Source organism: Columba livia, chromosome 5 (genome assembly GCF_036013475.1).
Source record: "Columba livia isolate bColLiv1 breed racing homer chromosome 5, bColLiv1.pat.W.v2, whole genome shotgun sequence".
NCBI classification, from domain to species: domain Eukaryota; kingdom Metazoa; phylum Chordata; class Aves; order Columbiformes; family Columbidae; genus Columba; species Columba livia.
Window position 1 is genome coordinate 25,041,637 of NC_088606.1, and position 15,497 is coordinate 25,057,133.

Genomic DNA, 15,497 nt, shown 5'->3' on the forward strand with positions numbered 1-15,497 from the left:
CCTCTCTGGAAAGGTCAGATCAGGAAATCCTCTTTCCAGTAGTTGCCTCAAAGCATGTCATCACGCAAACTTTGAGTGATACAGAGCTACAGAGGTCAGCATCCACCTAGTTAAGAGTCAGAAATCAGGTGCTCTCCCCGCTTTAGTCCATGAAGGACCCTGAGACTACCTATGGCATGCCTAGCAAAGCAAAACTAGAGAGAAAGGTCCCAGATGGACTCATTAGGACTGGAACAGATGTCTTCCCACTCAAATGTTGTTGTCTTCAGTTAGAAAGTCCTTCCCTGCGGCCCGAAAATTCTTTCAGTTCCCTTTTGCAAAGCAGAGCAGCCTCAGGAAAAAGGACCAAGGGCCTTCTCAAAGCCAGAACCACTCATAGCTTTGTCATTACATATAATATGCTCTAGGGGAGTGGGAAACATTACTTGATATATCTTTCAGGAGGAGGAAGAGGACAATAAAATAATTATCTTCCAGCTTGGAAAGGAGATGGTGGGTTTAATCTTTAAGTTAATGTATAAAGCATGTGGCTTCAACATCAAAATGAACACCTCCATCCCTGAAGGTGCCTGAAGGCAAGGAAAAGCCCTGCTCTACCGCTGAAGGCTACAAAACACAAAATGGGGGGATCAGGATGACTTACTGTGCTCCCAGAGCCCTAAGAGCGGTGCCAGAACTTCACAGAAGGACAGGGTTTCAGACACACTGCAATCCCCAGCCTCTCTTTTACCACCTTAACAGATCCACAGGCCTATCCTGAGGTTGTCCATATACTACACAAGCACCTAATAAAGGCTGTGGATTTTGCTATGAAGACAAGGCATCTGAGTGGATCTGAGTTTAGGGAATCCCCACAGTTCTCCTGCATAGAGCTCTAGCCCTCCTTTCAGAAAGGGACTAAAGCAAACTAGAGGAGGGACCTCCCCAGGGCCCCAAAGCAAATCTGTGGCGAAGCCAGCAAGAGAACCCAGCAAAATCTTGGCTCACAGCCATGTTCGTACTCCTCCTGCCTATTCTGCCTCTGCAAATTAACTGAAATATTAGGATACACCCTTTATTATACCATTGATCAGCCTTACAGCCTTTGGCTACATGTCCCAGGCAGCCTTGGAAGGAGCAGCCAAATGAGTGATTCAACTGGCAAAAATTCAGATCCAGATGAGCAGTTTGCCAGGGGATGCAAAACAAGTCTCAGAGCAGGCAGATGGCTGGAGGGCAGGACTTCAGCAGGTACGTTCACATCGACAGCCCAGATGGGGCTGTTTGCTAGCATTCCGGCAGCCACACAGTATCTTCAGTGCAGTGAGACGAAAGGGACCAAATCCAGAACAGTTCAGATTGTAACACTCAGCAGAGCCCGAAGGGAGTTCAGAGCAGGGTTACATGAGCCATCAGGGGGACGAAGGGGCCAACTTCGGACAAATTATTCAAGAAGCCAAGTATTTCAGCTTGGCCAGGCATGAGTAAGGGAGGGATGTACTGCAACAAGTTTTGGATCACACTTTATAATATGAAGTTCCATTAAAAATTGGTTTGGAAAAGACGATAGGATTAACAGAAGTTTGTAAGCCTATAGTATTATAAGTTACAAGCAGCTTACCAATCAGTTCAGATTTCTCAACACTCAGTTAACCATTTTGTTACCCTTCACAGGCATTTAGAAATGGGAAAATACTATACAGTGCGACTGTGATGCTTAAGAGCATAAGCCTGAATAAAGGGGGCAGGAACTATCCAAACAAGAGGGGTTTCGAAGCAGGGATCACTTGATACTAAGGAAGATCTCCTTGCCAGGCACCATTGCATAACATCCCTGAAGCAACAACAGTTGCTCATGTGGAAGAGTCACATCAGTTTAGTTATTTTAATGAAATTTAGCAGCCAGGAGCAAGAAGGCGCCTGTGGCATGTGACCAGCCACCACTCAGTACAGCAGACCTTGGGAATCAATGATTTAGGGCACTGTATGGATGTGGAATTAGTTCCAGTGAAATGACTGTAAGGACTGGCTGGGGGAAGCAGAGTAGTTTAGATCAATTATCAGGAAAGATTCTATTGGGTAACCAGTCTCCGAAACTATACCCATCAGTGGGAGGTCTCTTTGCCTGATAAATGGAAAAGTGCTCTGGGCATAGTCCTGAATCATCCATCACTGACAAATAAACCCAGTGGATTTTTCCTTCAATATCATCTCTAGTACTGTCAAGAGAAAATTGAGCTAATCTGTATAGTCTTGACTCCTCGTGATGAACATGCCCTTCTGAGGCCAGAATTAATGAGATGGGTGATACGGGTTTCTTTTCTGGGCTTTAAATTTCACAAACAAATCTCCTGTGTTGCCAGCACTGGGCTGGTGCTTCAGCAGAAGGAATTAAAGAGTACAGGAGAGGATGCTTTAATTGTCTAACACATACAGAGAGCGAACTCTAGCTAGGAAAAACTGGGCAATGCCAATTCCATGGTTAGGAAGAGTGCAGGACAATTAGCCCAAAGACTTTAACAGGAACAGGTACTAGTTCTCAGGTTGTTCTGAAGAGCACCACCCTGGCTTCTAATGCCAAATGAATATTGAGATGTATTTTAGCTTTGATGCAGGATGAGAAAGGATATGTATATTCCTTTTCTCTTTATAACAGAAACCTGGTAAGGAGCACTAAGCCAGCCTATCAGGCACAGATACTAGTGTTCCAGTGCTGGTGCAATAAAAAGGAAAGACTCACAGAAAATACGAAGGCACACATCCTTGTTACTACTGGTTGGTCTTCTCCTCTGGGACACCAGCAAGACTTCGTAATCCCTGAAAACAAGTTTTCATGTTATGGGAGCAAGCTAACCATACTGGACAGCAAATCTAGGCTCCGTCAGGTTTTGTTCTCCATTACTTTATTGCTGCCCTGACTTAAATGAAAATACAGTATCTTTCCCATGGCCACATATACATCTGTGACCTCAGAACAAGATGCAGCAGCTGATAAGAGTAGATGTTACAAAGATAATAAAAAAACCTGTCAGCAATAGCAACAGAGGATGGTGGAAAGGCACTGCATCTTAGGCAAACTTTGTCTTATTCTCCAATACAGTCCCCTCTTAAGGTAGCCTGCAGACACATGAGTAGGTTAGTTCTACTAGTCCCCTTCAGAGGAGCCAGTATCCACCTAGAAAGCCTCTAGTCTTACATGGTAAACCTTGTCCTCAGGCTGTTCATCCTAAATTACAGGGGTGTCAAAGTCGTTTTCACCAGGGGCCACATCAGCCTCACGGTTGCCTTCAGAGGGCCGAATGTAATCTTAGGACTGTATAAATGTAGGAGTACTAAAATTACATTCGGCCTTCTGAAGGCAACCGTGAGGCTGACGTGGCTCCCGGTGAAAACGAGTTTGATACCCCTGCCCTAGAAGAATCAGGAAGGGAAAAGTGAGGAAGAAGTTAAAGGGAATAACTATGGAAGCCTGTTCAAAATAGTCTGGAGATTGACATGAATGGCTGTCCTGTAGCACATGCCTTGAAACGTTATTCACTTGAACAAAATACAAAGTTGATCCCACCATTGTAAGATTTTATATCCACAGTCATTTATGCATATACCAATTGTGATACTATAAAGCAGGTCTGTTTGACTGCAATGGCAGGAAAGTTTGCCAGCAATCAGACCTCGAAAAGCATACTAAAAAAACCCCAAATTATTCAGGTGTGTAGAATGCTATAAAGATTTGTATGGATAGGCTCTGCAACCATGCCAGAGACCAGAAGTCATGTTGGACCAGCCATACGAGGGGTTGTATACTGTAGCAGGCTGCAGCCCGTTTTTCAGGAGCTAGTGTTTCTCAAGGCAACCTCAGATCCTCCGCTGGGAGCAGCAGCTGTAGCAGTTTGCATCAGACAGGCATAGCTGACAACAGTGTTAGCTTTCATAGGTGAGCTTTAGCTAACCCTGTAGGTAAAAGAGAGTAGCTTGGTTATGGGGTAGATGAGTAACTCAAGGAAAGCAGCCTGTTAATCACGGTGAAAGTTGCAAACCGGTTGAGAACCTTCCTGATGAGCAGCCTGCCAGCATCAGCAGTGGCGACAACCAGTTGTTGGGCATCAAATGCAAAAAGGTGGCAATTAAGAACCCAGTCATCTCTTTGCTATCCTAGAAATGACAGTGTTCAGAATCACTCAGGGAGACAATGTAGAGTATCCCATGACCCTACACCAAGATGGCTGGAAACACTACTCTAACCCACCTGACTTCTGAACTGCATCATCTCTCCTGTAGCGTAGGGAAGCCATGTGATTCATTAGGTGTATCTCTGATTAAAGTGGTTTGGTATCTAAGTCCACGTAGGGTCTGTGTTGTCATTTGGTCTTATGGTCTTACCATGACAGGAGCAGAGTGAAGCTACATGCAAGTTAGGGCACCTGGGGTACAGAAGTGTCCATATCAGTGAGCAGCATAAATGAAATCATATTTGCCCAACTGTTAAAATCCGTTGGAAGTGTGTCTTTGTCAGCCAGGGACCCACTTGTTCCCAAATCCTACAGCAAAAAGGCTTCTGTAGGGCCCAACATGACCTAAGCCCAAGTGGTACAGGACTCGCAGTAGCATGGAAAGAAATCCAGCTGGACAACATATGTTGGAAAAGCATTTAAATAATCACTTATTTGAGCAATCTTCCATGTGGATTTCACCCTCAGCAACTGATTTGCAGTTGTTTATTCACTTGGGTTAGATAACTGAGGCCTATTTAAACGATGCCTGGATGTCAGCCTAAAGAATCACTGCCAGGAGTGTTTGTAAGCTGGGTGGTGGAAGTCCAAATAGCTGCTTTACGAAATTCCCCTGTGGGAACATCCTTCCAATATGCAGTGGAGGTGACCCAAACTTTTATCTGTCTATATGAATCTATCCTGAATAAGGTTTTTTTTTTTTTTAACAGCACAGAAATGCTTCCTTTTTAACCATTGCTCAAGTACCACAACTACATAGGCAAGCTTGCAAATATCAGGTAAAACAAGAGAAGAAGTGAAAGCACAGAGCTTTTCCTGAGGCTTTGGTGAAATGTGGGAAAGAGAACCAGCATAGAACTGTCATGAGTTTTGGGCAAACCCTCATACAAAGCCCAAGTGCTCCTGCCCTACTTGTGTGGAGATATTCTCAACATAGCCTGGAAAACCTTAATCCTTCAGGCTGACATGTTACCTATTAAAGAAGTCTCCACTCAAAGGATCTACAAAGTGCTGCCACAGAGACACCAACAACTTTATATTGAGATTGCAAGAGGTAGGAACCAGAGAAGTCTTGAACAAAGTCCCAAGAGAATCCTGCCACTGTAGGACAGAGAAAACAGACAGTGGAAGCAAGATAAGACTACAATATTTTTGCATACTTATTTCCTATGGAACAACAAATAGTTCACTCTTGCTAAGAGAAGACACAGAGAAGGAAAAATTTGCTGATATGTCTTAAAAAAGGGCTTTTCCACTCAGCTTTCCAAGTCAATCTCCTCAAGAGTTCCAATCCTGGCCAAACAGCTTCTTTTGGTGGATGTCATCAAGACAGTATTCAGGCTGTTGGATGCAGTGATGTTAGTACCAGGAAAAAGGTTTGAGTTTCATTCTATAAAAGTGTCCAGAAGTCCTGCAAGGATCAGGCAGCAAAGATCTTCAACAAATCTCATTATATGATCTGCCCCTCCCATTATACAAATAATATGACCAGCTTCAGTTTGTCCAATTTTGTCAGAAACTTGATCGCATCAAGATGAGTAAAAAGTAACACATCAAGCCAGGGGATGGGAAAGGCCTCCCAATGGAAAAATGGATACATTACCCCTCCGAGAATGAATGTTTGAAATGTGGAGTTCTGGCATGCAGCAAGCAAATTTATCTCTAGGAATTCCCATTTCCCATTCCCCCTGGGTGCCCAAGAAGTGCCTGCCGATTTGCCAAGGAGCTCTGAAGGCCAGGAACACTCACAGCCATTGCTGCAGGAGGATGCTGACTGCACCAATTACAGCAAATAATCATGTTCCTTCTTGCCTCATGAAATAATACATAGCTGCAGCGTTGTTTGTCAGTACTTGTACTTCTGAAAAGGCAGGAATGCTCTGTATGTCAGATAGCAGCCTGAGCTTTGTGACCTTTGGTGAGTCCCTTGAGGAGGGAGAGGTCTAAACCTGAAGGCAATGCAGGTATGTCCACACAGGAATGGGAAGTGCAAATAGAGATTTGGGCAGAGGAATTACAGATACAAATTATTGTGGGAAATATATACACACAACAGACACTTAAAAGATACTAAGGTATACTGTCTTCTTACAGCTTAGGGGAAGTATATATGGCTAAAAGGCACAAGAGATTGCAGTTGTGCTATAGGGAAGGAGGTTTTAACAACACATTTGTGAGCGAAGACACATAGTTGAGGAGATGTACCCTTGTGTGGACTCTCTTTCAGAAGACAGAGTCCAGGTCAATGAGATATCAGCAGTAATCTGCTAAAATCTTTGCTCCAAGTCAGATGATTTGCACATTGACTTCAAAGCAAAGATCTTTTTAATTATGTTAAATGAGTTGTTCACCGCTGCAAGTGAAGTTCCTTGTAATAAGACCAAATGTTGTAACATAGCTAGACAAGTACTTTTTGCTTCCTTCAAGCAAGCTGCTCTGACTGGAAAACACTTCCTGGATGGTTCTCGGTGTCACTAATAAGAACCAAACAAAAGCACAAATGGTATGTTTATAGAAATTTGAGATGGGTGGAAAACTGGTGGCTTGACACATAATTAAAAAAAAAAGGCAAGATGAATCTTAAACCAGTTTGAAAACTCTAAGAACTACTGGGGGCTGAATCACCATACTGAATGTGAAAGTGCACATGAAAGTGTGAATATAGTGAATGTTTAAGACGAACCCATTTGTCTTCAAAATCAGTAAAAAGAATAAAACCTCATATGCTGAAATTATTATAATTACATGGGGCCTCCCCCACTACTGCCAGTTCCAGAAAAAAAAAGTACTGTTTTTTTTATTTTGCATTTCTTTGGGGATGGTTCCTTGAAAAGGTTTCAAGATGACCAGATGGCTGAATGAGACATCCATTGTAACAGCTGACCCCACACCTTGGGGGCAACCCAAGGCCAAGATTCCAGAAAAGTGAAAAGTGATTGCCAATCTAAGGTGAAGGAGAAAACTGTATTAGTTCTCACTTTGGTACCAAATATGATAGTGTATAAGAAGCCTCCAATTCTGGAGCAAAAGAAAAGGCTGAGGATTATTTATAGTGGATTTTGTTATTTCTCCAGTAGTTCCAAGGTTTTCAGTTAACAGCAACATTTAGCAACAAAGAACTGCCTGAAGAGAGACTATTGACACAAAGGGTTCTTCGTGGTGGTTAAGATCCAGTAAAAACATATTTGAACCTTGTAAGGCGTGGAAGGCCTCACCCTTCTGCTGTGGAAAAGCTCACTGCTTTCAAACAGAAGATTGTAGCTATTTCTTAGTCTCTCCAGGGGTGCCCAAGGACTGGAGCCTTTATGATCTCTTCCCAGCTATTACAAGGGCTACGATGCAAGACACACCAAGTACAACTGCCGTCATTTACAGTCAGTCATCATCACACCCTGGTCTCTTTCTAACCAGGGAATCAATCCATGAGCTAGAACAGCCAGTTCCAGTACAAGAACAATCTGACAGTAGGCCACCCTAATCTGGAGGCTAACCAAGGATTACACCCACTTGAACTACCAGCTGGTTTCCTTAAGACCTCCTTTAGCTATGTGCCCATGGTTATTTCGATTTCTTAAATTACACTGTCTGCAAACTACCTCACAGATGCCCTCCTCAACTTCTATAGCATACCTGGCAGTGGAGAATGCATAGGTGGGAGATTATTCTTTTTTATGCCTACTAAGGGAAAAGAGGAGTAAAAGAAGCCTATTCTATGAGGTGTTATTGTAAGCTAAACCATTAGGGTGTCTTTTCAACAGCACTGCAGGGAGTCCAAGGAAATATCCCCCACAAAACCATTCCAGTACACATGGCTGAGACACAACTACTCGGTGTAACAGAGTTTTGTCATGGCACAGAGGATCAGGGAGCAGCCGCTCCCAAGACAAAAGGTCCCAGGGCTCTGAGCACAGTAGCATGAAGCACAGTTGGTGCCAGCATGGCCCGGTTTGCAATGTAAAGAAGCCAAGAATACAGTGTGCTGGAGCCCACAACTGGCATTGCAAAAAGCTAAGTATCATCTCATTTAAATAAATATCTCTAAGGTGGAAGTCTGAAGACCCCCTCTCCCTCTGAAGGTGTCAGGGAGCAAAATCCATATGTCATTTCCTGGCAGGTGCTCCTTCCAGCAGAAGATGCCTGTGGAGAAGCCATGCTAACATCAGAGAGCAAACTTCCAGGTAGAATTTGAGCATCTGCAACACCAAGCAAGGAAGTGAATCAAAAGGGTCCAGGGTATTAGAGGATGTTGCCTCACTCTCCTGGGAAAGAGGGGTTCCAGCCCATCTCTACTTTTTGAAGATGAGATGTAGTGACAGAATATTCTCTGAGCAGAAGTTTTCTTCAAAGCCAAGTGGGAACTGAGTTTGCATATTATTACCCACAAGACAAAGTCTCAGATGTTGCAAAGCATGGCGGTTGTAGCCTGTGCATGGAGGAAAGGAAGAAGAGCATCAGTACACAGACTGACCATCTCAGATACTGTACTCTGGCTCTAGCAAAAGCAAAGTGCAAAAGTAAGGCATCTGCTCACCTGTATTCTGTCTTGCTACCATAGAGTGTGGCAAATCTAGTCACAAAATTATATGCCCACTCATATTCCCATGGAAGGTATCCATGTACAAGAGGGAGAGGCCCAAGTCCTGTTTGATGCTATTTTCCACACCTCACATGTGAGAAGTGGTGCCCCAGATACGACCCTATGTCAAAACTACACATCATGCAGAGGGCAGCGCCAGAAAAGGGACAAGGCGTTCACATGGGTCCCAACGCTAAGGACAAACTTCAAAGGACTGAGCACACTGTGCAAGAAGGAATCTCAGAAGAAATGAATTCTCCACCAGAGACACCAGCAGGATTACAGACAGGTTCTCCTGACAGGACACCCACCTCTCCAGCAACAGGTGAGGGATTCTTCTTGCTGAGGTTTTCATCTGGAAAGATGTCCTGGTGGGCTCGACTGCCCATCTTTAGTACCTGTAGCAGAGGGGGAAACGCAAAGGAGCGGAGGGCACACGGTTACTGACAAAGCTGCATAGGAGCAGGGGAAAACCTGCAAGCGACAGCTCTGCCATCACACTGCCCTGCAATGAGACACGTTCGCCTGAACAGTGCGAACGCATCACCAGCCGCAGGTGTTAACCCCGCGGCCGCTGCGTGGGTCACACTCCCCGGTCGCCCCCGGGGGCTGCGCAGCCCTTCCCGCCGCACGGAGTCCCACAGCAGCCGAACCCGCCGGCGGGGCCCAGGGCGAAGCGCGGGCAGGCCTCCCGGGGGCGGACTACACCGTGTACCCGCTCCGCTGCCGTGCGGTGCGGGCTGCGCCCCCCAGCCCAGCCCCGAGGCTGCCCCGGCCGCGCTCGCCCGCTCGTGTGCGAACGGACGGCGGTTCCGGACCCCGGAGCCGCAGCTCGGAGGGACGGGGCTGCTCGGCCCCGCGGCCGCTAACGGGCAGCTCGGAACGGCCTGGCCGCGGCCCGGGCCCGCTCACCCCGGCGACTCCCCCACGCCGCGGCGCCTCCGCTCGCTCCTCCTCAGCCTCCATGCGCCGCCGCCGCCGCCGGTGCTTCCGGCAGACAGCCCGCCCCCCGCCCCGGCAACCGCCGCCCGCCGGGGCCGCGCCGCTGACCCCCCCGGCCCCGCGGGCCTGCGCCCTCTGGCACCGCGTCCGCCCTGGGTGTCGTCCCCACGGAGCCTGGCCTGCCCGTGGGGGGCGCCCGGCCTCTCCCCTGCCCGCCCCCTGCCCGCGGGCCCGGCGCAGGAGCAGGGGCAGCCGGCGGGCCGCACAGCTCGCACAGAGCGGCTCACCACAGGCTGCGTGTTCCTGCCGAGCAGCCGGCAGTGAGTCGCAGTGCTGGGGGCTCTTGGTAGCCGTATAAATATATCCGGCCCCGTTAGCGATCTTAAAATCTTGGCCTAACGGTGGCAGCGGGGCTACAATTTCTCAGCACAACACGTCATGTAAACACTCTTTTATCAGTTTTTAATTTCACGCGCAGTTGGGGCAGGTTGAAAACAGCCCGCCACCCTGTCTTCTCCAGATCTTCACTGTATACACTATATCCCAGCTAAGGCAGATAATCCCAGCCCTGTAGATCTGCCTCCTCAAAGAGGGTTTTGCCAAGTCTCCTGATGGCTTCTGATGCTCTTCCCAATTCTCCCCAGCTCTCCAAGGCTGCTTTCCAGATGAGACAGCCGGCCCCCGGAGCGCTCGGTGGGGGCAGCCCCAAGCGGCAAATGTAAGTGCAACAATCATTACACATATGCCTCTCGCGTACGTTGTGCAGAGATTTCCACTGAGCTGCATAAAACGACCCCTGGTCCCTTTCTTGGCTGAACAGATGTACAGATTAATTGCAAATAGATCTGGTTTTAGCTCCTCATTTTAAATACCCATTCGGTTCTCCCGTGCCTTGTCTATTTGCCTGTATTTTTCTGGTATCTTGGACATTCCTCACAATCTTCACCCATCCTCATTAGCCTAAATAATTGCCATCCATTTATTCTGCTGCTACAATCAAGAACTGCACCACACAAACTATTCTGTTAACACTTTGCATGATGAAAATTGGCTCTGTAACCTAAAGTTTTAAGCCTTCCAGGAATACCTTTCACTAAAGGCACCAGATCTCTCTCCATACCTGCTTAGATTTAGTAGAAGCTCATGGTCTGGCTGAAGAACTTTAACAAGTTTAATACATTGTGTCAAATACTTCTCCTTTTTTCCATTCCTTACTGACATTTTCAAGTAGTTGCGCTGTGATTGTGATGATCTAAGGATTAAGTGAAATAAGACTTGTGGGGAGAAGTAGTAACTTTTTATTAGACCAACTGATATAGCTAGAAAAAACAAAACAAACAAACAAACAAACAAACAAAAGATAAATGTTTCTATGCCTGAAAGCTTGTCTGTTTTTTCCAGCTATATCAATTGGTCTAATAAAAGATACTATCTCCCTTTACAAACCTTGACATGTTCAAGGAATTCAGTAAGTGAGACGTGATTTTCCTTTTTTTGAAGCCAGGCTGGTTAGGCTTTTTGAAATTATGATCTTCTAGATATTTTGTTCTTCTCTTTTAATTACAAATTCAAGTGTTCATGGAGTGGAGAAGACAGTTTTCACCCAGCCCCATGCTGCACCACCATGGGAGTACAGCCCTGGATTTCCCACTTCACATCGACTCTGCCAAAGATCTGCTGTAGCAGTGCAGCTGTGCAGGTACCAGGAGATCACAGAATCACAGAATCGACTGGGTTGGAAAAGACCTCAGAGATCATCGAGACCAACCCTTGGTCCAACTCTAGTCCGTTTACTAGATCATGGCACTAAGTGCCATGTCCAATCTCAGTTTAAAAACCTCCAGGGACGGCGAGTCCACTACCTCCCTGGGCAGGCCATTCCAGTGCCTGACCACTCTCTCTGTAAAGAATTTCTTTCTAATATCCAGCCTAAATTTCCCCTGGCAGAGTTTAAGCCCATGCCCCCTTGTCCTATTGCTAACTGCCTGGGAGAAGAGACCAATCCCCACCTGGCTATAACTTCCCTTCAGGTAGTTATAGAGAGTGATGAGGTCACCTCTAAGCCTCCTCTTCTCTAGACTAAACAATCCCAGCTCCCTCAGCCTCTCCCCATAGGTCTTATGTTCAAGTCCCTTCACCAGTCGTGTTGCTCTTCTCTGGACCCGCTCCAGCACTTCAATGTCTTTCCTGAACTGAGGGGCCCAGAACTGAACACAATACTCCAGGTGTGGCCTCACCAATGCAGAGTACAGGGGAAGGATCACTTCCCTTGTCCTGCTGACCACGCTATTTTTGATACCGTTGGCCTTCTTGGCCACCTGGGCACACTGTTGGCTCATGTTGAGCTTCCTGTCAATTAGTACCCCCAGGTCCCTTTCTGTCTGACTGCTCTCCAGCCACTCTGCGCCCAGCCTGTAGCTGCAGGGGGTTGTTGTGACCAAAGTGCAGCACCCGGCACTTGGCCTTATTGAACTTATTGATGGTGGAGACTGGAGCACCCTGGTTGCTGTCACTATTGCGGGAAGTCCTAGGACAAGCATACATTTACACCTGACCTCCTTGATCAGAAAAAGAGCATCCTAAGAGAAGCATGATAGCATCCAGAGCAAAGTTGATATCTGCTAAAGCAGGAGGGCACCCCTGGGGCAGGAATCCTCAGATGGAAGTGCATTGCCAGCTGTGGTCCCAAACAGGCAGCTGCTGGGGTGTTCCTACTGGAGGCAGGGTAGGATGAGGATGGGGTTTCCCCCTGGCCAGACAGATCATGAAGCAGAAGGACCCATGGGTTCATTTGTCTGGAACTGACCCCTCAAGTCCCTCCTCATGATTCCCCTGGGTCCCCATGCCAGACACTAGCACATCCCAGCTCCCCTCAAAACACGCTGTGCTGCTTGCTGCTCACCCCAGAGACAGGAGTGTCAGGCCGACTGAATGACAGTGGAGTCCACGTGCAGCAAAGAAAACATTTGTGCACTTGGGAATCGAGCCATGACTCAGAACTTTGGCTTCTGACTTCAGAGATTCTTGATGAGATGGAAGAGCAGACATGCAGAAAGAATTAAACCTAAAATTTGTCCTTCCTCGAGTCCCTCTGGACTCCTCCACTCATCGGAATAGGGTTTGTCACCCATCCTGACACACTTTTACCTGCTTGGGGAGGGCAACAGGGGAGAAAGTGTTTTCATTCTTCGTTTCATGCTGTGCTGAAAATTGATCTTGCTTTAAACGTTGGGGTCACCTTTTCCCAACAGCTTAATTCTCCTCTGCCCTACTGGTGACACCGCAGACAGCATTTGATCCTGGCCCTACAGCAGCCCCACTCAGCCGAGGAGACAGTTAACAGGACAAACATCTGGTGCTGCTGTGGCTGTCAAAAGCCATTTTCTGTGCTTGCCTCCTGCTTAGTTCTGGTCCGTGGAGCCAGAGTTTCTCTTTCCTGGTGTGCAGTTTCAAGTGTATTCTCGGCTCTGTCTGCTTTGCTTGTTCAGTTTTGTCCCCACTATAAATCACACAGCCGCCACCCTCCCTCATCTGAACAGCAAGTAAGAACTATGCAAGCATTCCTTTCACGGACAAGTTCTCACACCTAAGCATGGATTCCCTTCATCTGGTTTCAACTCAGACCCCATCACATAGGACTAACAGAGGCCCCCAGTAGCACTGTCTGCTGTTGATCACTGCTTGACTGGACCTATGAACAGAGCTTCAATAGAGTATACTCAACAGAGTTCAAGAAGGACAGGGAACTGCTTGAGAGAGTCCACTGCAGAGCCACGAAGATGATCAAGGAAGAGGAGCATCTCCCTTATGAGGAAAGGCTGAGGGAGCTGGGACTCTTTAGCTTGGAGAAGAGCAGACTGAGGAGTGACCATCATTAATGTTTATAAATATATAAAGGGTGAGAGATGGAGTCAGGCTCTTCTCGGTGACAACCAATCACAAGACAAGGGGCAATGGGTACAAACTGGAACACGGGGGGTTCCACTTAAATATGAGAAGAAAGGGTGACAGAACACTGGAACAGGCTGCCCAGGGAGGTTGTGGAGTCTCCTTCTCTGGAGACATTCATAACCCACCTGGACACGTTCCTGTGTAACCTCATCTAAGTGTTCCTGCTCCGGCAGTGGGATTGGACTAGATGATCTTTTGATGTCCCTTCCAATCCCTAACACTCTGTGATTCTGTGAGCTTTTGTCTGGTCCTCCTTCTGCCCAAGAGAAAGCCATGAGAGTCTGGGAAAACAATCACACTTGAGCACTCCCACATGCTTCTGGTCCTAGACCACCTTTAGAGCAAGGGCACACACGTGAAGTTAAAGCTCCAGCTATGGTGGGAAGCCCAAATGGTAGCACCACAGTGGGAAAGAACAATGAGCACCTTATTCAGAGTGGCCAAAGGTTTGGTTAAATAGCTCTCTGGCAGCAGTAGGATTTACGGGATGCAGGGCAATTCCAGTAGCAACAAGTGAAACAGTGCTGCACCTTTCTTCCTCACCCAGTCCTCAAGCCAGGCAGCCAGCCAGACTCCCTATTTCAACACGGGCCAATCCACTGAAAACATCAAGCTTCCACTGGGCAGCAAAGCGCTTGGTGAAGACTGCTGCTGTAGCTGGCTCCACGCTACCCACACACAGGCACCTCCAAGCACCTCAGTTTGATTTTCTGCAACTTTTTTCTCCATGCCTTTCAAAGTATTTACCTCATCTCTAAGGGGTTTTGGAGGAGGAAATCAACTGAAAATATTCTGTTATTTGTGTGGGTTCCAGGACAAAATTTGCTAACAATTGCAAACCTTCAAACAAGAGGTTCCTCCCTCTGGAAGGTGGAAGGGCCTTCGATAAGCAGAAAAGGCCCATGCATTTGTCTGTCTTGATCTCCTTGAGAAGCGACGCTGTTCGGGTTACATCAGCCCCGGCTCAGACTGTCAAAACTTAGTCAGGGTTGCCAAGTGTGAAATATTTCCTACAATACTCACACATTCAGTAGCCTCGTTGGGCTCTCCCTCAGCCCCAGCTGGATTCCAGTGCGTCCAAGACGTGCAACCTGTTAGTGACTGCTCCTCGCAGCCACCAGCAGTGGTTCCAGCACATGTCAGACCATGGAGCTTCCCCACCTCTTCTCAACGTGGAGAGAGCAAAGCCCAGAGCAGAAAGTGAGTGGCCCAGCACTGGAGCCGGCACCACATCTAACTCCTTCTTCTCCGCTATTATTTCCAAACGGTAAGTCCCCACTGTCATAACAGAAAAGTCTGCTCTCAGCTATCAACAACATAACCTTGTGTTTTGCACTATTGCATTTCATCCCATTTCTGCTGTCTCAGCCATCAAAATTGCCTACCCCCTCCTATAGGATATCCCAGTCCTCCCCTATATTAACAATGCCTCCCAACTTTGGATCAGCAGCCAATTTCATTAGCACATCTATTTCAATGTGCCAAGATCATTAATGAAAACTGGGCCCAGGACCAGCCACTGCAGAACTCCTCTAGCAATCTCTTATAATTCCTGTACTTATCTCCATCTTAACTAATAATTCACCATGCGACACTGTAGCAAAATGATTACTGAACTCCAACGCTATCCATTCTACTGCATTTTGCGTGACCTCCAACCTAATGCAGGGTAGAGGAGGTCCCAGAGCACGAAAGCATCCAGAATTCATTTCAGAAGTGCCTGAGGAGCTCTAGAAATATCCATCACAATCTACATAAAAATCATCCATGGACAGTTAACGGCAGTACTCAGACTTTGCAACTTACTTCAAGTTGTGATT

The 15,497-nt window shown here is 47.0% G+C and overlaps 1 protein-coding gene across 5 annotated transcripts in view; it reads right to left on the bottom strand.

Annotated features, from left to right (window-relative positions):
* IFT43 (intraflagellar transport 43) overlaps nt 1-10,059 on the bottom strand; it is a 48,955-nt gene extending 38,896 nt beyond the window's left edge. For 2 of the 5 annotated variants that reach the window (XM_065063865.1, XM_065063864.1), the window contains exons 1-2: nt 9,697-9,828; nt 9,096-9,182 (exon numbers count right to left, since the gene is read on the bottom strand). In XM_065063865.1, the coding sequence (XP_064919937.1) occupies nt 9,096-9,182; nt 9,697-9,750 (141 nt within the window). In that variant the 5' untranslated portion in view covers nt 9,751-9,828. Of the gene's footprint in view, nt 1-2,719; nt 3,931-9,095; nt 9,183-9,696; nt 9,829-10,013 lie in introns of those variants that run through there. The other 3 variants (XM_065063866.1, XM_021287462.2, XM_021287463.2) reach the window with 3 other exon arrangements.
* Nucleotides 10,060-15,497: the final 5,438 nt, after the last annotated feature.